This window comes from Carassius carassius, chromosome 8 (genome assembly GCF_963082965.1).
Source record: "Carassius carassius chromosome 8, fCarCar2.1, whole genome shotgun sequence".
NCBI classification, from domain to species: Eukaryota; Metazoa; Chordata; class Actinopteri; order Cypriniformes; family Cyprinidae; genus Carassius; species Carassius carassius.
In genome coordinates this window covers 3,088,819-3,111,872 of record NC_081762.1, presented here as the reverse complement: position 1 = coordinate 3,111,872, position 23,054 = coordinate 3,088,819, and the positions used below count along the sequence as shown (strand labels likewise).

At 35.0% G+C, this 23,054-nt stretch overlaps 2 protein-coding genes across 8 annotated transcripts in view; one reads left to right on the top strand and one right to left on the bottom strand.

Annotated features, from left to right (window-relative positions):
- The first annotated feature begins 2,649 nt into the window (after positions 1-2,649).
- LOC132144612 (endonuclease domain-containing 1 protein-like) lies at positions 2,650-3,940 on the top strand. 2 transcript variants are annotated; one of them, XM_059555176.1, is made up of 3 exons: positions 2,650-2,905; positions 2,996-3,063; positions 3,191-3,940. In XM_059555176.1, the coding sequence occupies exons 1-3, from the start codon at positions 2,752-2,754 to the stop codon at positions 3,722-3,724; spliced, it is 756 nt and encodes a 251-aa protein (XP_059411159.1). In that variant the 5' UTR covers positions 2,650-2,751; the 3' UTR covers positions 3,725-3,940. The 2 variants fall into 2 exon arrangements, with proteins under 2 accessions (XP_059411159.1, XP_059411158.1); XM_059555175.1 differs by having other exon boundaries at positions 2,650-3,063.
- A 1,144-nt stretch (positions 3,941-5,084) lies between these two features.
- Positions 5,085-23,054, bottom strand: part of LOC132144975 (sorting nexin-13-like) — a 32,341-nt gene continuing 14,371 nt past the window's right edge. For 3 of the 6 annotated variants that reach the window (XM_059555601.1, XM_059555604.1, XM_059555606.1), the window contains exons 5-26: positions 21,656-21,777; positions 21,390-21,511; positions 20,497-20,601; positions 19,749-19,837; positions 18,671-18,754; positions 18,457-18,595; positions 18,199-18,287; positions 15,652-15,751; positions 15,375-15,571; positions 15,192-15,296; positions 14,235-14,367; positions 14,105-14,142; positions 13,944-14,013; positions 12,303-12,478; positions 11,414-11,521; positions 11,227-11,337; positions 10,338-10,499; positions 10,058-10,129; positions 9,039-9,184; positions 8,900-8,968; positions 8,703-8,815; positions 5,085-7,870 (exon numbers count right to left, since the gene is read on the bottom strand). In XM_059555601.1, coding sequence (XP_059411584.1) covers positions 7,638-7,870; positions 8,703-8,815; positions 8,900-8,968; positions 9,039-9,184; positions 10,058-10,129; positions 10,338-10,499; positions 11,227-11,337; positions 11,414-11,521; positions 12,303-12,478; positions 13,944-14,013; positions 14,105-14,142; positions 14,235-14,367; positions 15,192-15,296; positions 15,375-15,571; positions 15,652-15,751; positions 18,199-18,287; positions 18,457-18,595; positions 18,671-18,754; positions 19,749-19,837; positions 20,497-20,601; positions 21,390-21,511; positions 21,656-21,777 — 2,583 coding nt within the window. In that variant the 3' untranslated portion in view covers positions 5,085-7,637. The remainder of the gene's footprint in view (positions 7,871-8,702; positions 8,816-8,899; positions 8,969-9,038; positions 9,185-10,057; positions 10,130-10,337; positions 10,500-11,226; positions 11,338-11,413; positions 11,522-12,302; positions 12,479-13,943; positions 14,014-14,104; positions 14,143-14,234; positions 14,368-15,191; positions 15,297-15,374; positions 15,572-15,651; positions 15,752-18,198; positions 18,288-18,456; positions 18,596-18,670; positions 18,755-19,748; positions 19,838-20,496; positions 20,602-21,389; positions 21,512-21,655; positions 21,778-23,054) is intronic. The other 3 variants (XM_059555602.1, XM_059555605.1, XM_059555603.1) reach the window with 2 other exon arrangements.

The window sequence follows — 23,054 nt, the reverse complement described above, 5'->3', positions numbered from 1 at the left end:
TACACAGAGTCTTGTAAATTACAATTTGCAACTAGACATATTTAAATTTAGTTCCTCTACAGTCAAAAACCTGGGTGTTATATTAGACAGCAACTTTTGAAAACCATATTTCCCATGTTACAAAAACTGCATTCTTCCATCTTAGAAACACTGCCAAGCTACGAAACATGTTGTCTGTTTCTGATGCAGAAAAGCTAGTCCATGCATTCATGACCTCTAGACTGGACTATTGTAATGCACTTCTAGGTGGTTGTCCTGCTTCTTCAATAAACAAGCTACAGGTAGTCCAAAATGCAGCAGCTAGAGTCCTTACCAGGTCAAGAAAATATGATCATATTACCCCAATATTACAGTCTCTGCACTGGCTACCTATTAAGTTCCGTATCAGTTACAAATTATAATTACTTACCTATAAGACCCTAAATGTCTTAGCTCCTGCGTACCTAACTAGCCTTCTACCACGCTACAACCCATCACACACCCTAAGGTCACAAAACGCTGGACTTTTGGTAGTTCCTAGGATAGCAAAGTCCACTAAAGGAGGTAGAGCTTTCTCACATTTGGCTCCCAAACTCTGGAATAGCCTTCCTGATAATGTTCGGGGTTCAGACACACTCTCTGTGTTTAAATCTAGCTTTGGCGAAGCATTCAAATAATGCATCTCATAATTTTGTAATCCAGTTATATCTGATCAAATGCACATTATTATTCTTTAGCTTGGGTTAAACTACTAATTTTACTTGGCTAGAATTATGTCTCTGTTTGTTTCTTAGTTTCAGCTGGGATTTACATCCCATGGTTACTAGGATTTACACAAGCTCCAGTCTGGATCCAGAACACCTGAGAAGAGATGATGCTGACCCTCAGAGGACCCCAGATGATGCTAACCCTGAATCAACATACAGAACTAACACATTTTGCTCTAAGTTTGATTGCATAATTGCTGTTAATAGTGTTAATCATCTGTTTGTTTACATCTTTAATTGATTTTTCCGAACATTTCTGCCGTATACACATAAACTGACGGTCACTACTACTCAAGCTACAACTAAATATTGTAGAAACATAATTTTCTGTAAAGTTACTTGGCAATTATTTGTATCGTAAAAAGTGCTATACAGATTTTTTTTTTAAATTAATATAAACATTGTTTCCCATGTCTTGACTGACAGCTCTTGTGTTGTCATGTGGAGAAAACTCGAGAGTAAGTGTGCTGTGAACATGATGTTACTGTAGTTCTAGACTAAATATGAACATGTATTTATTCATCTAACTGCACAAAAACAGATTCAATGTTCTTCAAAATGAATAAAAACAGTCAAACGACAACTTAGAATATTATACAAACCTGCAATAATTATATGTTAAATAACACAAATATAATTTATGTATTTAATCCCATTTTACTAACCACCAAGGTCTTTGCTACTGACATTCGATGATCCAGTTCAACTAATAAACAAAAATGACACATTTGTGTTTAATTTTTGTTATTGCTGAAAAGTGTTGAACTTTCTTCTTCTGTGTATTCTACATGTACAATATATCTACATGTCAAAGATCTATATGTTAAAGACTTAAATCCGATTGAGATGCTTTGGCATGACATTAAACTGTCCATTCATGCTCGAAAACCCTCCAATGTGGCTGAATTAAAATGATTCTGCAAAGAAGAGTGTGCCAAAACTCGTCCAAAGCGATGTGAAAGACTCATTGCCAGTTATTAGATTTAGGGGGCAATTACTTTTTCACGTAGAGCCCGGCAGGTTTGGACAGCTTTTTTCCCTTAATAAATGAAATAATTTATTTAAAAACGGCATTTTGTATTTACTCGGATTATCTTTGTGATCTGAATCATTTAGGTGTGACAAAAGTGCAAAAACTATTTTCTTTTTTTTTTTATAGGACGGGGGCAAATACTTTTTCACAGCAGTGTAATACAGTACTTGTCAAAAGTTTGGACATTACCAAAGGAGAGAAAAGAAAAAACAACAACATTTCATTAAGTGTAATAAACCTGAAATAATATACATACGGTACTTTTTGGAAACCTTAAGATTTTTAAATGTATTTAGTAGTCTCCTCTGTGCACCAAGGTTGCATTCATTAATCAGCATATTAGAATGATTTCTGAAGGTCTGGAGTAACGATGCTGAAAATTCAGCTTATATTACATTCACATAGAAAACAGCTATTTTACATTTGTAATAATGTTGCACAATTGTAGTGTTTTTACTGTATTTTTGATGCAGCCTTGATGAGCAGAATAGATGTTTCTCTCTAAAACATTCAAAAATATTACTGTATGTATATTTACACTAGTCAATGTTTGAAGTGTATCAAAACCTTTCATCAAAGTTGTCCAAAAACCTAAAACCAAAATGCGTTCTTGTCTTAGGACAACTTTGATGAACTTTTTTGATCCACTTCAAATGTCGACTACTGTATTTCAGGTTTATATTTTTAATGAACAAAATGTTTTTAGTAGTTTAAGTTAATGATAAAAACCATGAAAAGCACTAGTTTGGCCATTTCACAGGTCAGGTGTGAAAGAACACTCAGAACTTAACACTCTAATTATGTTTGCTGACTCTGTTTTTCAGAAAGTGAGACTTCAGTTTACAAAATTTAGAGGTGTGAGACTGTGGATGGTGGTTAACGTTCCTGCTGCAAAACAATCTCTCTGTGTTAGAGAGAGGCATTTAAGTCCAAACAGAGACACATGAAACTACATTCTCGTCAGAAGGGAAGATGAGGCTTTTTATCTCTGTGCTGCTGCTGGTTCTGGGTTTTTCATGCATCACATCTGAACTAGTAGACAAATTCAGTAAATGCGGTGACCTTTTCTACCATCAAACGCCTCCGGATATCCCTGGCATCCTGCAGGATTCGGCTGCACAGCACAGTAATTATAAATTAATCTGTCAACAATATGAGAGCAGTAAAAAGTATGCAACCCTCTACGACACAGCACAGAAGATCCCTCTTTTCTCAGCTTACAAATACACCGGAATACAAGAATACAAGGAAGTAACTAAGATTCCCTGGATGATCGAGTCGCAGGTGATGTTTCTTACAATGACTCAAAAATGTAGCATGGAAACACTTCATATAAAGTATTTGCTAGCTTATATATAAAGCGGAATGCATTCTTGTTGTTGACTGTTTCTTTCAATTATTTGTTCTGTAGCTTGAACCTGTAGGATCAGAGATCCGTGAGCCATTCATCCATCAGGCGATCACTGGAGACTACACCAATCCACACGCCAACGATCGACAGGTCAACCCCGGTCACTTATTTCCAGTCCGTTATGCAGCTGATAGAGACACTGCCAAGTCTACGTTCACTCTCACCAACAGCATTCCACAGAAGAGAAACTTAGAGACAGGCATTTGGATTCGCAAAGAACAAGAAATGAAAGATATTATGGATAAACACTGTCGTGACCAGAAGAACAACAATAAGATCTTGGCTTACGTGTTGACTGGAGCTCTGCCTGGCAACAATAATCTGAACAACAGAGTGAACGTTCCCTCTCACAAGTGGATGGCTGTTTGCTGCTTCAACAGTTTAGGAAACTCAATGCTCTCCAGAGCTGACTGGGCGGAGAACAAAATGGATGAAGGTGTAGAAACTCGTCCTAAGAGCCTGCAGGAGTTACAAACGTTCTTAAATGAGAGATGGGTCAAACAAGTGAAAGTGTTTTACAATGACTGCATGTAATTTTAATATACGGCCAGAGATCAGTCTTCTACAGTCAGCGCAGAATGAGAACCCAATGCTGTACATCAGCATGTCATCTGTCTGTAAGAGTAATGTTCTTCTATCATCATATCCTGAGAAAAAAAGAAAAGAAAAATTCTAGCAAATTCTTCTTTCATTAGTGTGTACCTGCTTTTTTCTTTAATAAAGCTTGCAATCGCTAATATTGGCACATGGGACACGTCTCACTGACTTTTTGCATGTTGTACTATCTAATGTCCAAAGATGAATTCTGAAATATCAGAAGTTACATTTCTGATGTATTTTATGCCATGGTAATTTTTTATGAATGTAGATTTCTTTGAGTTTTAGATGCAACAGTAAACTATTGCTATATGGCGCTCTCCAGTGTTTATAAAATAAATAACATTTCATAGGTTTTTGTGTCTGTGATGGAATAAGAACAGGATTAATATTGTTCTGGTACTGTTCTTACACATGATTAATATCGCACATTTATTTTGGAAGATATTTGTCAAATGGATGGATAGACATATGCTTTTTATTTCAGTATAAAAAGATCAGTCTATGAAATGTGAAGTTATCTTGACAGCTTTTGATGGAAAGTTGAACTACTGTACTTCAGCATTAAAAAAATCCAACAAAAACATACAAACCTGTGCATTTTTAATTTGATGTGATTTGATGAGAGCAATGACAGCTATTTGTTTTGTTTTTTGATTGCTGCATCTAAATTTACACTCTTAATTTGTGATCAGACAGGTTTTATTTGTACCTCTCAGACAGTATTCGTTGATACACAGACAGTAAATGACAGCACTCTGAATAGGGCAGTGAGTTGGAGTTCATTTTATTAGTGTTATACTGAGTAAAGCTGCTCAAAATGAATGTTTTAGAAGCATAATGCAAACAATCTACTCCTTTCAGTCTATTAAAACGACCCTGCCATTCAACTCGACTTACTTTGTTAAAGAAAATATCATTGACAGCACATTTAGGCACACCGCTGACAGATACTATACACCAATATGCACTGTTCATGTTCATAGATTCATACGTACGGGGATTCAGCAAACAAAATCAAATCAGAAACATCTGTATGGACCATTTGGTGGTTCTAAAGGGGAAGTTGCTCCTGTGTCACTCGACCAATCACAGCAGAGTTTAGCTTCTCAGTGCCAGCCAATCACAGTGGAGAAAGACCACGAACGGGCAAATCACACGAGTAAAACTGCTGCTCAATCACAGAAAACAGACACAAAACAAGAGCAACTCACAGAATCTTCAAAACCCTTCAAATCAAGAGTTCAAGTGCCATTTTATTTTTATTTTTTACTCAGATTACAGATCAGTTTCTGAACCAGGCCTCAACAATCAATCTCATCAAACCTGAGACCAAAGAACATTTGCAGGTCATATTTTGCTCCAAAATTAAAATAAATAAATGATATGTTTGCATAGACAATGAAATGAAAACACTTTCTTTCCCATGATTTTTCTACCCGATTCTCATTACTAAAATAAAAGAAACTCATTATTACATAAACATAATTTTTTTGTATTTCAGTTTACATCATAATTATTTAATTATTTGTAATAATTTAAATAACATTATTTTTATGCATAATATACATAAAAATATAATCATAAAATACATTTTTATTATTTATTATTGTTCATTTCTAAAATGATTTTTTTAATATATATAAATGTATTTAAGTTGTAATATATATTTAAGATTTTTTTTATATTACAGTATTCAATAAAAATGTTCTTAATCATTTTTTAAAAAGCATGTCACAATGCAAAACAAAACAAAATCAACTTTGGGGTGAAATATGACCCGTGCATGTTCTTGTAAAGCGTGGAGAGTGGAGTGTGTCTAACAGTGTTTACGATCTATGTGCCCAAACGCCAGATGACCTCTGACCTCGGCAGCATCTTTTGTGTCTTTGCATGTGTTGATCATCCGTTCACCTATAATGTGCTTTCACTCGTTTCCTAAAAGCAAAACGCACCTAAACCCATCCATCCAAGAAAGCGGCAGGAGTTATGAAACATTAAAAACAACAACGACGACAACAAACATCCCCAACACAAGCATTAAAAAGCCAGACTTATAAAACAAGTCCTTTAAAATAAGTTACGGAATGTTTCGGTGGTTTTGGATTGGCTTCTGAAATTCTTCTCTCGAATATACTTGAAAACTATCCCATGTACGATTATTATATAACATGCATTAAAGAAACATATTGCACAAAAACAAATGAGATTTTTTCTAACTGAAAATAGGATTCGGACAGTCGATGTCTCCTTAGAGTGTGTGCGTACGAGGACACATCCGTGTGAAAGCTACGTCTAAACACACGTCTCTTAGTCTTGTGTTTAAGGCTGAATCTATACCTCTCGCTGAAACTGTCTTCGGCATCAGACAGTCACAGTTTAGTGCTACACTTGCTATTCTAAAATAAAGTACTTAAAAAAAAAAAAAAAAGAAAGAAAAAAAAAACACAAGAACGCGACCCTCCACTGGATTGAGTTATAAAAACAGGACACACACCAACATCGACACGCACATTCGTTACAGCATATCTCCGTATGTGACGAGCTCCACGTAGCCGTCCGAGACGGTCATGCAAACACACGCTTGAATTCCACCATCTCTGTCCGCTTTGATATGTTTGACGGCTTTAGATAATCAATAAAAGGAATAGTTCAACCAAAAATGAAAATTTGCTGAAAATGCACTCATCCTCAGGCCGTCTATGAGTTTGTTTCTTCATCAGGTTTGGAGAAATGTAGCATTGCATCAGTTTCTCATCAATGGATGCTCAGCAGTGAATGGGTGCCGTCAGAATGAGAGTCCAAACAGCTGATAAAAACATCACGATAATCCACAAGTAATCCAGTCCATCAGTTAATGTCTTAAGAAGAGAAAAGCTGCATGTTTACATGTAACAAATCTATCATTAAGACGTTTTTAACTTCAAACCATTACTTCAGACTAAAACACTAATATTTCACTGGAGGAAGCGTTATTATGGATTATGGACTAATATTTCAAGTTAAAAACTCAAGGAAAAAACTAACAAAATGTTAACTGATGGACTGGAGTGCTGTGCATTATTGTGATGTTTTTAATCAGCTGTTAGGACTCTCATTCTGACGGCACCCATTCGGATCCATTGCTGAGCAAGTGATGCGATGCTACATTTCTTCAAACCTTAAGAAGAAACCATCTCATCTCGGATGACCTGAGAGTGAACAACACATCTTCAGCAAATGTTCATTTTTGCATTAACTATTCCTTAGATTAGCTTAAGTATTACAATTAAGCAAAAGACAGAGGGGTGTGGTCTGTTTCAAACTCCACCCACTTCATGCAACCGACTGGTTGGCAGGATAACTTTACGCCTATTTCAGTTTCAGTGCCACAAAACGATGATCAAACATCGCTCCCGACCCTCCTCATATGGTTCTGCTTGTAATGAGTGTTAAGGTGCATAGGTTGCTTCGGTCGGATTTCCCTCACCATACAATATTGACGATGAGGCGACCAATGCCAAATACAAAACAAACCCAAAATATACCAAACAAATCGTGTATATATATATATATATATATATCTACACAGTGTCATTCAGAACATCAGATCAGAAATGCACGTCAAACAGAAAGAGCGATGTCTCGGGGCGCTGCAGTCTTTCGTAGTGGTTCACGATGATGAGATGAATCCTCTCTCCTACGGCCGTGTCAATACAGTGCTTGAATCGAGGACGGCCACGAGGCACTAAGAGGGAGGAGCGTGTTCCAGCGTTTCCCGCCGGGATGATGTCACCGTCGGGGCGACTCTGTTGTGGCGGGTGGTCGCTGGCTCCTCCCCCTCTGCATCGGCAGGAGAAGCGTCCGTCTGTCACCTCTTGTGCAAGCTGCGCAATTTCTGTGAATATCTGAGCACGCGTGGCGAGCGCGAGTGGAGCTTCACGAACAGCTCGGGGAACCTGTTCTGAGGAAACAAGGTCTCCAGGAAGCCCTCCAGAAAGACGCAGGCCAGCCGGCGGTTCAGCGGTTGGTGCTGGAACATGTCAAAGACGCGCAGGATGCCCTTGCGTGTGGTTTCTGCCCCGATGATGTGCTTCAACTCATCTGACGGAGGAGAACATTTCATGTCAAAGTCATGTCAAATTGATTTGAATAGCACTCTTCACAATAGAATCAAAGCAGCTTCACAGAAAACCATGAGGTTAATATTTAAAATTAAGTACATTAAGAAAATCTGAAATATTTCCTTGGCCATTAGCTTTAATAAATTACATTTAAATGTTTTTATTTTATTTCAACTAAAAATACTTTTTTTATGGTTTTAGTTTTAGTAAACAAAAACCATGATACTAATCTACCATGTATAATTTTTTTTTTTTATATAAATGGTTACCTTTCTTCTACAAGGGCACATTAAATTGATCAAAAGTGACAGCAAAGACATCTGAAATATTACATAAGACAATACTTTCTACAATACTTTCTATTTATCAAAGAATCCATTAAAAATCAAAGATAATTGATAATAAAAATCAGCATATCAAAATGCATTTCTGAAGGATCATGTGTCATTGAAGACTCGAAGGATGATGGTAAAAATTCAGCTTTGATCACAAAAATAAATTACATTTTAAAATAGTCACATAGAAAACGGCTACTTTAAATTGTAATAATATTTCACAATTTTACTGCATTTTAATTAAATTTATATGCAGTTTTGGGGAGCATAGGAGATTTTTTAAAAGCATTTTAAAATGTTATTGACATTTTGACTTATTTGATAATACGTAAAGCTAACATTAAGAGTGCCATCTGAAGAATAACTACAGATTTTCCACTATAGTCTGTGCTGTGAGTGCACATAAATGTCTGTATATTCAAGATTCATGCTGTAGTGTGTGTGTATGTGTGTGTGTGTGTGTGTGTGTGTGTGTACCTGGCATGATGCCCAGGAGTGTGGTCTTAGCGGCGACTCGCGTCCTCATGCGTAAGCTTTTGTCTCTGCGGGGCGGCGTCTCGGCGAGGATCCCGTTTGGCCAGTAAGAGTCTCTGCAAGGATCACAAAAACCAAGTCAGAAGACAAACCAGAATCAGAACATGTCACAACAGACACAGTGTGCTTCAAATCATCACCTGAACCTCTTCACATAATCAGACACTTGCTCAGGCGAGGTCATGTAGTCGACATGATCCACTATTTTCCTGCAATGAATCAAAAACATGTTCAGCTCTGAACAGAGAGCAGAAATGCAAGCTCGTGTGTGTGTCGCACCTGTTAATGGTGTCTCCGTACGTGGCTTTGATGAGCTGCTGCAGGAGGTTTTTGATGTTTCTGCGCAGCCACTGATTTCTCTCCTTCAGATCAAACACCTCGTCCATCAGCAGCAACATCACCCTCAGTGGGATATTATCATCCACCTGTTCATCAACACAACGAGCTGCAGCTCTATCATCTCTTATCATCTATTATCACTCAGACGCACTGAAAAAACAGCAACTTAATTAGATAAATGATTTCAAGCTAATGATTTGATTTAATATAATTATTATTAAATTATACAATTAAAAAGGAATAAAGAAATACATTACTAGGGCAAAATACTACTGTACTGTAAAAAAAATCTTTATTTCATAATAATGGTGAAAATAATAAATAATATTATTTTAGTAAAATTATTAAATAAAAAAATAATAATAATAAATGTTTACTATGGTAACAACACTACTGCAATAAATATTAAATAAATGTCATAATTGTATTAAAGTATAAACATTTAAAATCACAAAGAATTACATATCTATGGTAAAACTATTGTGCTGTGAAATAAAAAAAAATCTGTATTTATTTAATAATAACAATTATGATAAAAATATTAAATGTAATTTTATTAAATTATAAAATGAAAAACAAAACAATTATAGTAATAACAATATTAATTAAATCTATAAAAACATTAATAAAAATCAATAAGAAATAATTACTATGGTAATAATACTATTGTACTGTAAAATATTATTTTATTAAATTCAAAAAATTCAAAACAAAAAAGAAATGCATTAGTGTTTAATAATAATATGTACTGTAAAATAAACAACAACAAACAACAATAATTTGCAGAGTATAAGAAAAATTAAGACACTAAAACTTCTGCATGTTTTTAAACATTATACCATAAAGCTTTTACTAAAATTGCTTATTCCAAGTATTAAAATAGCATTATTTATCAGCAGCTTTACACACACTAAAAGCAACAGGCCACTGTGTTCGAGTTTGATTCGATGTCGACTCACATTGTCGTCCAGCTGGGCCGAGACGCGGCAGTGTTCGGGATCGATGTCAGACTTTGCGATTAAAGGAGGCACCTGTAGATCAGACACATCTGGAGTCAACGACATGCATTCATAAAAGAACGGCATTTGAGTGTAAATATTTTTCCTACATGTCTGCGCATGCATGTGAAACGACTGACAGACGACACAGACTAAGCTTCCCAGTTACACTAACACTAACAGGTCTCTGGTCTTTTGCGCCTTTCTCGCAGTGCTCTGAGATTCTCCAGACGTGCTCTACCTTAAATATGGACTGTTTAATATCCTGGCCAAGTTTCTCGGACATACGGCCCATGTCCGCCGAGACTTTGGACACTCCCTCGGCCAGGCTGTCCGGCAGTGACTTCACGGCATTGGACACGTTCCTCATGGAGCTCCGGAGAGGATTCACAAACGTGTCCATCTGTCCGAGTCCAGAGAACAGGACAAGTTTACAAAATTATTACTCCTCTCTGGAGTACTACATGGAGGTGCGTTCACGCTCACAGCCTACTGATCTGCAGCACTCAGATCGTGTCTTTGCTGTTGCTATTTAATGTTAAACCTGCTCTACTTTTTTCGTTTTCTATTCCTCAGGGTGTCCTGAAGTGCCAGCTCTTAGTTTCATATAATATTAATGATTATGTGTTTCAGTGCATAGATTTAATGATTAAATTGCATTACTGTTAAAAATAAAAAAAAGTTTAGAGAAGTCTCCACGTTTTATTTTACAAGAATGTTTAAAAAAAAAAAAAAGTCACAATATGATTATTTTTAAAGAAATCAATACTTTTTATTTAGCAAAGATGCATTAAACCTATTAAAAGCGACAGTACAAGACATTTACAATGTTACAAAAGATTCCATTTCAAATAAAAGCTGTTCTATTGAAGTTTCTATTCATCAAAGAATACAGAAAAAATGTATCAGTTTCCACAACTGTGTTCAACATTGATAATAATCAGAAATGTTTCATGAGCAGCAAATCAGCATATTAACATGACTCAGCTTTGATCACAGAAATAAATGACCGCTATTTTCCTGTATTTCTGATCAAATAAATGCAGCCTTGGTGAGATTCTTTATTTTTTTATGCTGGAGCGTATGAAACTCCTTCTCTGATCATTTCCTGTATTTGTGGTATTTCTCACCTTGCGTGCGAAGTCTCCTTTGCCCTTGCTGTAGGCTTTGTTCTCCAGGAAGTCATAGATGTAGGGGAGCAGCATGGGACAGGCCTTCACCATCTCAGGGTTCAACAGAAGCTGTAAGACAAACTCAGCTCTCAGCACACCTGAGCCAGCAGAACCCAAAATAAACACCCGTCCCGATCTGACCCACCTGCAAATAAGCGTTCAGGTCCTTCTTCCTCTTCTCCAGAAACTCCCTGTCCATGTTGTTAAAGGTCTTTTTTCCAGGAAGCTTGAGAATCGGAGCAAGGCTCTCAAACTAAAGACGAGACACATGGGTTAGAAAACATGACATCTATCAAACCCAATTAGATCAGACAAAATATTCCCACAGAATTCAAACGCAGTGATGATTTCAACTACCAATATTGCTGAACACACATAATTAAATAATAATAATGATGATCATATTAATAATAACAATTAAAATACCTATTTTGCTTATAGAAAATGAAATTTCTCATAACTATAACTTAAAAAAAGCATTTAACACACACACACAGTATATTTATATAGAAACACACAGAATAAAAAGTCTTTTGCTTTTTAAAAAAAAATATTTTTACATTTCTAAAATGAGAGGTGGGGTAAAAATGATGACATTATTTGTAACTTAAGCAAATTTCCCCCAAAATCTCATTCAGGTATTAATAAGAATTTGTGCATCAGTGTAGTTTATTATACGGCTTTTAAGCTATGCAGATTTTAATTACAATTTCTACTGTATTAAATAATAATATAAAAAAATATGATAGTAAATGAGAATATAAAATCTACAGATTTTTTTTTGTAATTAATTTAAAGGCAGTACAACAAACTACCTATACCTATATATATATATATATATATATATATATATATAGATAGATACTTGCATTTTGATCAAAGTTGTACTGCCCTTTAGGATATGCAGATTTAATTTTATATATATATATTTTTACTATTATATAGAAATACAGTATAAAATCTGCAGAACTTAAGGCAGTACAACAAACTGATCTGACAGTTGAGGTGTTCATTAAAGGGTTAACTGGTGTCACCTGCTCTGTGATGCGCATGTGGAAGTCGTGGAAATCGCTGTAGCGCCGGTACGTCTTCCAGATGTCCTCGCTGCCGTCCGAGTTCTTGCGTATGACGGTGAGGGTGTAGAGAGCGTACGTCTTCCCGTGATCGTTACACACGCCTGCCACAGGAAGTAGGTTTAGAAAAGCATCAGCTACAGCACAGCGGGAGAGAGAGAGAGGCAGGAGCGATGGAGACGATGGCAGGGAGAAAGAGAAGAAGAACCACACAGCAGACAGAGCACAGCAGGACAGACGACAGAGGGACAGAGGGGAAAAAAAGATGAACGTAAGAAAATTAAATGATAGTGTCACAACAAGAACAAACACAAAGTGGCAGGAAGAGTTGCTCCTTCAAATAAATGAAGCTTGAAAATGAGAAGAAGTGATGTCTAGAGAAGAGAGGAAAGTTCACAGGCGCACACTGAACAGATCATTACATCACACACAGACTATTACCATTTACACGAGTCATTACTAACACTCAATTAAACAGTTCAAAGAAACTAAATGAGTAAAACAGAACTTAAGCACTTATTAGAGAGGTCATATTTCACCTCAAAATCAAAAAAGGAAAAATAGATTACATAAAGAAAATTAAGCTAATTTTAGGACAGTTGTGATGGTTTGTGACATTATCTTCATCACTCTACATAACTAAAAAAAAATTATGCCAAAATAATTTATGCCATTTAAAAATATATTTAAAAAACATTGATTTAACATTTAAGATATTTTAAATATGTATGTCACAGTATATGTGTGTGTGTTACATATACACACACACACACACACACACACACACACACACACATATATATATTATATATATAGCCTTATACAGTAATTAAAAAATAGCATAAATTAAAGTACAATAAATACTAAATTATATATAAATACTTTGCATAATGTGTAATTTAACATTCTTAATACATCACTTTTTGCAAAACAACAATGAGAAGTGGGAGGAGCCTAAAATTGGCTTCACCAACAGATGAAGTGAGTATAAGTTTTTTAATGAATCTTTGCAAACTGCCTTTCATAATAATGTGCTAATTAGCAAGTTAGCAAATGTACAGTCTCATGAGAATGGCTCATCACTCCACGGAAGAGAGGGGCGGGGTCAGCAGGGCTCATTAGCATTTAAAGGGACATGCACTGAAGCAGCACACAGTGAACCGAGCTGTTTTGGACAGGGTAAAATAGGTGTTGTCTTACACTACCATTGAGAAATTTTAACCAAAGTATGTTATGGACTTCATTAAGACCCTTAATAATCTCAAAATATCAACTTTTGGAAAATTGGCATCCAATGAACCCTTTAATTATCTCATATGAATTCTCACATAACACAATATGAATTCTTTCTTCTTTTGAAATTAAGGTGGAAAGTTTTTTTCTTTTTTTTCTATTGTTACACAATGCTGTAAGCAGATATAATGCAATAACCACATTTCTACCATGTTGAACTAAGCTATTGTCTAGTCATTATAAGCAATAAACAACAAAAAGGAGAGATTGAGGACAGCAAACACTGTGCCTGGTAAGTACACAGTGCTGAACTGTAAACCTGTACAGTATTTATCTGCTGAAATGGTTAACAGCAGGTAAAGCTCTCACCCGTATCAGAGATAAAGGCATGAAGCTGAGCAGACTCATCCACGCTCCCGCTGCTGAGATCATCTAATGACTACAAAACACAATCATTTGAAACAATCATACACACTCAAACACGCCCGATGTATGTAAATATTACACATGAACGGCTTTATTTGACATACTAAATTAATGCTTCCTGTTGGGGACCCGTTGAACGACTCTGGAGAAACAGAGAAATGTGAATGAATTTGAGGAGATGATGTGTAAACAGACTCATCTGGTAGTGTGTGTGTGTGTGTGTGTGTGTGTCACCTCCGTCCCCGTGGTCTGACCCCATGTAACTGGGCTCTTTCAGCATGTCCAGCTCGGCCAGCATCCGCACGTACAGCGGGTGCTGCTTAAACGACGGGTAAAACCTCTCGTCACGCAACATCATATCATACACCTGAGGAACACACACAGCTAATACAGTGGGCTTAAAATAATTGTATTCTAGGTGAATATATGTTAAATGTAATTTATTTCTGTGATAAAAGCTGAATTTCCAGCATCATTACTCACATGATTCTTAAAAACTCTTTCACAAATTCTGAGAAACATTTCTGATCAACGTTGAAGTGACGTTATATTTATTTTTATATTTTTACTGGCCATTAAACTATGTGAATTATTTCATAAAAAAATTAAATAAAATAAAAAACCACGGGCAGACAAACAAAATGAGGAAACACTGCTATTTAGATTTTTATATTAGTATTTATTTACTATTATTATTATTTAATGGAACCATAAAAATAAATAAATTCAATAACCATCATGATAATACTACTGAGCTGTAAAGTATTTTACAATAACTTAATAATAAAAAAAATAACAACAATAAAAATAATAAAATTATAATAATTGTTGTTGTAAATATTATTTTACATAGCAACAGTAAGATTACAACACTAATATCTATGGCTGTATTGTCTTTGCTTTATTATACTACTGAACTCCAAAGAAATTCATAATTCTCAAAATATTGAGATTTATATATTTAGCAATGCATATTACTAATCAAAAATTATGTTTTAATATATTTACAGTATGAAAGATACAAAATATTTTCATGGAACATGATCTTCATTTAATATCCTAATGATTTTTGGCATAAAATTTTGACTAACACAATGTAATTTTGAAAAATTGCTACAAATAAACTCCAGAGACTTAAAGCTGGTTTTGTGCTCCAGGGTCACATGTGCTCAAAGGAACATCTGTCATTACCTTTTTCTGGATTTCATCAAATATCTCGGGTGTGGGATCCTCTTTGTTGAGTTTCTGAGCCAGTCTGGTTACAGACGCTTCGTCCACCTCCACCCTCGGAGAGGCCTAAGAGGACATAAACCCGTCAAGCATCACTTCATGGAGCCTCGACTCATTCTTAGCGGTTGATCTCAATCCTCTCACCTTCTCGGACAGGTACTGGTCGTAGACGCCGAGCGCGGCGGCTCTCAGCAGGCCTTTGGTGGTCTGGCTGCTCTGCTTCTTCCCGTCTCTCTGGCTGCTCTGTAAGACCTCCAGCTGCTGCTGGGCTGTGACCCGATAGCCCTCCACCGTCAGCCAGAAGAACAGGATCGCCTGACCGCCCATGGGCTGCATGTAGTCTACAGACACAGAGAGATTAAAGGTATTGAGGAATGATATCTAAAGAGAGGACAGTTTGTGTGCATCTGCCTCGACTCACCCATGAAGAACTGCAGCGCGATGTTGTGCACTAATATATGCTCCAATGGAATCACACACAGCTTCCCAAAATTAGCTGCGAGTTTCAATGTGTCAACTTCCTGTTCAGAAAAGTGTTCAAAAGACATATTGGCAGGTGAAATGTTGATTGTCAGACAACTGATTAATTGCTGTTAAAACCTGAAATTATTATTATTCTTTTTTTTTTTTTAGTAGAATAAGTAAATTTTATTATGTATTTTAGAATGTTTTTGAAAAACAGCTATTTCTGTAATAAAACAACACTATTAATAACAGTTATTAATTATTAAGAAACATACAGAAATAACTGTTTGCAATATTATAATAACATATAATACTGTTATTAGTAGGGGTGTAACGATTCACTCGTTTTCTCGATGCATCGATTACAAACCCTGTCGATTCATATGCATCGATCTTGAAACATGATTTTTGAATCATGAATCACCGATCTTGGACAGTAATCGATTCAAAATGCTAAGAATCGAATGAATCGCTTCAAAATGTATACACATTAAATTACTACACGCAGGAATTAATGTAGACCTTGAAGAGTGTTCGTGAATCGTGCCTCTTATCTATCCTTCACGCGCTCCACTGTTTACCGACTGAGACTGTCACAGGATTGCGCTCGCACGGCGTTCGTCTCTGACGCAGCTGACGTGTGAGCTATAGGACTCGTGGCAAGTAATGCTAACGTGAAGTAGTTTTACCTTTCTGTAGTTTGTCAATGGCTCTGCATCTTACAGACGGAGTTACCGGAGCGTTCGACAGCTGTGTTTATTGCATGGACGGAGCAGAAATGTAAGTGTCTAAATCATACGCACAGATCCATTGAATGATAAATGTGTTTAAACAATGCGGATGAACCGAATATAAGAAGGAAACTTTTAAAATTAACCACAGCATTAACAACGACCTTGAAATAAGAGCGCGAGATTTATCTGATAATCAGATGCATGAAAGTAGCGTTTGTTTCATTAGCAAACAGACATCTGTCACGTTTTCTCTCAGAATCATTCGCTGAGTAGTTTATAAAGTTAAATAGAGATGAAGACGTTTTCACACTGAAAGAGAAGCGATCTCGCTCTCATAGACGTGCCAGGCTTTATCTGCAGCTAAACTGAATAAAAGCAGAATGAACTGATGAAACCCACAAACAATTTATGAATGATGCAGTGCTAATTGACATTTATTACAGTACAAAAACTATAAAGTATATTTTCTACCTTATTCTGTGCAGAAAATTTAAATAATTGCTAATTAAATATAGCCTAGTATATAAAACAATCATAAAATTGCCATTAGGAAAAAAATATCGATTACAAATGATTGATTATTGTCCAGCAGTGTATTTGATTTATTACAGCTAATTAAAAGTAATTAAAAAAGAAGATAATTCCTTGTGAAAAAAAATAAATAATAATAATTATAATTATTATTATTATTATTATATAGGCTACATACATAAAATGATTGTATTTGACATTTCTGTCACTTCTGAAATTATGGCTACGCCCCTGGTGTGACAAAATGTTAGCTTATACATAATACTCTTTAAGCTCTTTTTTTAAAAACTTGGCTTACATACATTTTTTACGTATGCCATGTCACATCATTAAACTATCATTTAACAATGGAAAAAAGTTTTTTTGTTATAACCTATGGTTCTCTAACCATAAATGCTACTGTAATTTGCCCCCTGACTAAGCATTTAAAGAATTTAGTAGAAGCATTTAAATAATCCCATGAATGCACTTAAAGAATGCAGAATCGAATCGTTATAATCGAATCGAATCGAATTTAATTGTGAATCAAATCGAATTGAATCGTTCTAAATTTTTCAAAAATCGTTCTTGAATCGAATCGACAACCTATGAATCGTAATCGAATCGAAGCCTACCCAAAGATTCACAGCCCTAGTTATTAGTAAATAGTAATTTCTGTATTTTGTAAAAAATATTCTTATTAATAATAGTAATTAATTATATTTATCATCGGTATACTTTTCTGTAATAATTAAGTGATAATTAATGTTATATAATATAATTAAAATTGTATTTATATTAATTATAACCATATATTTATAATTTGTCATACACTCTTATTTAGATAGCATTACAGTTTTTATTCATATTTTTAATTATTTTTGATTTTTGTAACTTTTTTATTATTTTATTCGTTTTTTATAATTAGATACTGTATAGCTTTTATTAATTTATATTTCAGTTTAAGTTATTAAAGTGCATCAAGACAAATAAAATTAAAATGAGAAATGCTTCCTCTGCAAGCAGCTAAAATATAGCTGTTGTTGTTTTTTTACAAGAAATTCAAATGTTTATAATGGTTTTAGTTTCAGTTAACTACATAACCCTGATTAAGATGAATTATTTAATATATTTCACTTACACTACTGTTAATAATAAACTGATCAGTTTTTAAAAGAAATGGAAATAGAAATGTTTTTAATGAATATTCACGTATTATAATGAAGCACATGTGAATGGAACAGGAGAGAGATGTTTACCTTCCCTGATTGCAGCCGTTGTATCCGTGTTTCACAGACCTTCTTCACAAAGAGCAAACTATTGATTTGATTCTTTATGAAGTTGATATCTGTGAAGATGAAGAGTAAACAGTGTTTGTTATTATAAAGCCTTGAACTTGCTCTCAAATTTTCCAAAACAAACCCCAGTATTCATAGTTTATTTTCCAACCGAATGAAAAAGCACTTAACACTTGAACTTGTGTGTGTGTGTGTGTGTGTGTGTGAGCATGAGTGTACCGTCTCCTCCCGTGTCCAGAGATCGCAGGTACTGAAGCTCCTCCAGGACTTTGTCTTTGACGGCCTCCAGCTCGGCTGCTTTGTCTGTCAGCTTTAAGATGTTCAAGAAGGCCTCGTAGTTACAGCTGGAGTCATGAATCTAAACACACACACAAAACTTCTTAAAGGTCATTCATGACACGCTCTTGGACTGTAAGAGCAGAGCAGGGCTCACCATCCAGATGATGAACTGGTTGATGTAATCAGGGTCACTCAGCTGGTTAATTAAGGGCAGCAGAACTCCTCTGGCCAAAACTTCCTGCAGGACATCAAAGAGTCAGTCAGTTAATCAACATCAAGTCTGTTGAGTGCGAGACACTGAGACTGCAGCTCTAATCTTGTAGACTCAACATCGAGACCTGTCAGGACCACATCAACCAAGAGCCCTGATCTCAGAACAAAACCCATGTGTCTGCTTTCCAGTGTCTTAAAGGAACAACTTCAGCTCTATCCACATCTTTTGTGATATAATATCAATTTCCACAGAAAATAATTTAAATTGCATCTTAAAGGGAAATTATTTTGCAGTAGTTTAAATTAGAATAAATGTTATCTGATATATTACAGTATTATTCATATTTGACTTTTCCATTTTTATTATATTTTTTGTATTTATTTTTATTAATATTATTTTAAGTTTTAGTAATTTTGCTGTTTGTCTTTTTTATTTTATTTAGCTTTATTGTTAATTCTACTATAAGTAATTGTAGAACTTAAACTTTTTATTAAAAAAAAAATGCCATTTAAATTTTTTATATTTCTTTTTACATTTATTTTACTTTACGTTTTAGAAATTTTAGTACTTAACCTTTTTTATTTCAATGAATTTGCAAGGCAACATTTCCCTATTTTTAAGTTTTTAGGTTTAAGTTTTTCATCTTATTTGTTTTGCAGACTGAAAATGTTTTAAGAGCAGTGCTCTTGTAGTATTGATTTATAGTTTGTATTAATATTTTGAATCGAAGTTTATTTTTATATATTTTCCATTTTCATTTCAATTCAGGTTTTTAGGTTTCAGTTTTTCATCTTATATATTATTTTAGCTTTATTTGAAATAACAAAAACTATTTTTAACAGTATCAATTTTTCTCTCATTGCAACGGAAGGCAGAGTAGAAGGTTACAGGTCTTTAAAAAAGTTTGCATAACAATAATGCATGGTTTTCTCCACGTAAACAGTGCTTTACAGTTCTCATCCCTGTTTTAGCTGACCAAAGACAAGCTGTTATTTAGATGAATGTGTGAGTGTATCACCCTGAGGAAGTATCTCATATTCTTGTTGTGGAAATCTCCAGGAGGTAGTAACAGATACAGCAGCACTTCACAGAGATCCCGCAGGTAACCTGCACCAGAAAAACAAAAAAACTAAAGTGCAGCGCTCACATACATTTATTTAAATCATTGACTTTTAGAGTTTATCAATCACACTTGGCCTTATCGTGACTCACCTATCATCTAAAATTGATAATTACGTTTTTTTTTTTTAATAACATTTAAGACTTTTTATGTCCTCAAATTTCTTCAAAAACCACAGAATCTAATTTTACGTTGTGATTTTTTTTGTGTGTATTTCTGTAACTCAACAGCTACTGTTCCCATCTACTATCAGTGTGTGGAAAACAGCAGCGTTAACATGCTTCAAAACCTCTGGAGACGAAAGAAAGTTGGTTTCGGAAAGACATGAGGGTGAGTAAATGATTTGTGATCACTGATGATCACATGACATCTTTTATATTCACAGGGCACATTTATACACACTTCTCCACCCAGCAATCTTGTTTTAAATATTTCTCAAAGCACTTCCTTGTATTCATGACTGGGTGTGTGTCTATATTTTGTGCAAATTAAGTCTTTCAGCTGATCTGGTGTATAAGATCTGCCCTAGAGAAGCATGTTTGACTTATTCATGACTATTGTTGACATAAACCCAAATCAGGCCTTGAATCACTGAGCTGGAGTCTCTCCACTGTCTATAGACACAAATCCTCCGTGTTTGTCTTACCTTCTTCATCCTTGCGTGACGTGCACACCACATCTCTGCAAATCTTCCTCTCCATTTCCACCTCCGCCTCAAAAAACGAGTCCAGCAACTCGTCCGGAGCGTCACCTGCCTCAAACACACAGACAGTGTCATGCACTAGAGTCAGTGCAATCAAGTTGCCATAAAAGACTCAAGTTTAGTCCTGATATTGAGATCTTTACATCACTTCCTAATCAGCTGTGCTGCAATAAAAAGCTCTAGGTTGCATTCTCATTCTTCATTCCTCATTCCTCAAAACATCTACCTCCTCATTCCTCTGAGGAAATAAAAGTTATATGGGTTCGAAAACACATGAGAGCGAGCAAATGATGACATTTTTACTTTTTGCTTCATTAGAGTTACACTCAGTCAACATGAACTAACAATCAGGGTTATTTTAGTATAACTGAGATACTATTATAATGTAGGTTACTTTTTTGATTTACCATTTATTTTAATATTTTAGTTTTTATTTTAATTCATTTTTAATTAAACAATTAGTTTGAATTCAAATTAGTACTTAATTGCGTGTTTGTCGTTTTTATTATTAATTTATTTATTTTTAATGTGTCTATATGGTTTTCATTAATTTTTATTGCAGTTTTAGTTTAGTTAAATTAATTCACCGACATAAACTACATGAAAGCGATAAATGTTTCTTTGGCAACCTGTTGAAATAAAATAAGTTTAATAAATATGGATACATTTTATAAATGCATGTATATTCATTAATTAATTATTGAAAAATGTGATAGTTACATGCATGAGCTAACATTACCTAATGAGACCTTAGAGTGAAGTGTTAGCAGTATTGCAGTCTTGCCACTGATAAACTGTGCACACAGACTGAGAGAAGAGAACAGAACAATCCTTACGTTGTTTTGGATCGTCTCTCTCGTTCAGCCTCTCCTGAGCTTTCCTGAAAACACGCAGATGAGTGGCAAAGTCATCCACCAGTCTGGTGGTGAAGTACGGCTGCCAGTCCACCTCTTTAGACCTAGGGAAAGGAAAGATTGAGCACTTCATGAATTACAGGATTAACGGGGGAAATGTGTCAGCACATCTGAATGCAGTGTTGGGTTTGTGGCCAGGTGTTGTCACTCACATGCTGACACAGATGTGCGTCAGACAGGTGTCTTACCTGGTGGAGAACTCGACGAGTGCGTTCTGGACCGTCTGACGGATCTCCAAGAGGAACGTTTCATCATCACTCAGAGTGTAATACCAATACTGGATATAGTCCCTCAGGGCGAACTGGATGACCTGATGAATGACATGAGAAGAGGTCCTATGAAATCCCTTTTTTTTCAAATTCCATTTTATTTTTCCGCAAATTGCGTTCTTTTTTTCTTTTCTTTTTTTAATTTCTCAGATTTTTAATTTTTTTTTGATAAATTTGTTTTAATGGTTAAATTCAAAAGCAAATCTAATTTAAATTTAGTCTATTAATAGATTTTTTATATGCATTCATAAATTAGTTTAATTTGTATAATAATATTATATTAATAATTATAAATAATATATTTTTTGTTTTTACCAAATTCTGTGTTATTCATTTAAATTTTTCTGCATTCCATTTCAATAGTAATTCAATTTAAATAATACACTTTAATACTACTACTACTATTATGGTTATTAAACTGAGATCAAGTTATGTGCAATAGTAATTTATTTGTCACAATTTCTTCAAGTTAAACTGAACTTTTATTTCCCACGAAGACCTTTGAGTTTCTGTATGTATATAATATGATGACAGTTTTCCTCAAATGAAACTGCAAAATGCTCAGAAACACTGAAAAAACAACACAGAATTTCCGAAAAATAAACCATTTCTTACTGCCTTACTATTGTGAAAATTGTTAACGTTTTAATTATTAAATTAATTAATTAAACCATTAAAAGGGAAACTATAAAAAAAATATTGGAAGCCACAGAAAAAATAAAACTGAATTTAGGAAAAATAATAATTCATGATTTCATAGGACCTCACAAGGAAATGTATTTTTCTGGTTCATGTGCTCTCTGTTCTGTTTGGCACAGACACAATGACCCATCACTGCTACTGCAAAGGACTCTGGGTAGACATTCCAGAGCAGATGTGCAGCTCAGCAGAGCTGACAGAGAACCTGAGTCTTAAACTTAGTGCAATTTCCTCAAAACCTCAGATTTACATAGGAGGAGTTACACAAGGATTTCACTCATAAAGATGTCTTATACTAAAGGACGAGATTTTAATGCAGTCACATCATGGAAAAACCGGATACTTATCAGTCTTTTCTCACGTCTACAAGTCTCTCTAGTCCATGCAAATCAGTTACTGAAATTAACCACAAAAAACAGGAACCATTTGTGAGCACATTAGCCTTGTTCCAAAAACCTAGACTGCTGCCTACAAAGACAACATTTTTAGGCAACACCCTCCAAAAGGAGGCTGTTCAAAACAGTAGGTAACTCCATGCTGTCTAGTTATAGTTCACTTGTCCAAGGCAGCAGCAAATGCATTCTTGCAGATTACCACCGCTTTTGATAATAAATGTCTA

What these genes read in the sequence shown, in the direction of transcription:
- LOC132144612 (XM_059555175.1), top strand. Translation starts at nt 2,752, where the DNA reads ATGAGGCTTTTTATCTCTGTGCTGCTGCTGGTTCTGGGTTTTTCATGC. An exon ending in CCTGGATGATCGAGTCGCAG is followed by an intron (nt 3,064 to 3,190) that starts GTGATGTTTCTT and finishes TTTGTTCTGTAG; the next exon opens with CTTGAACCTGTAGGATCAGA.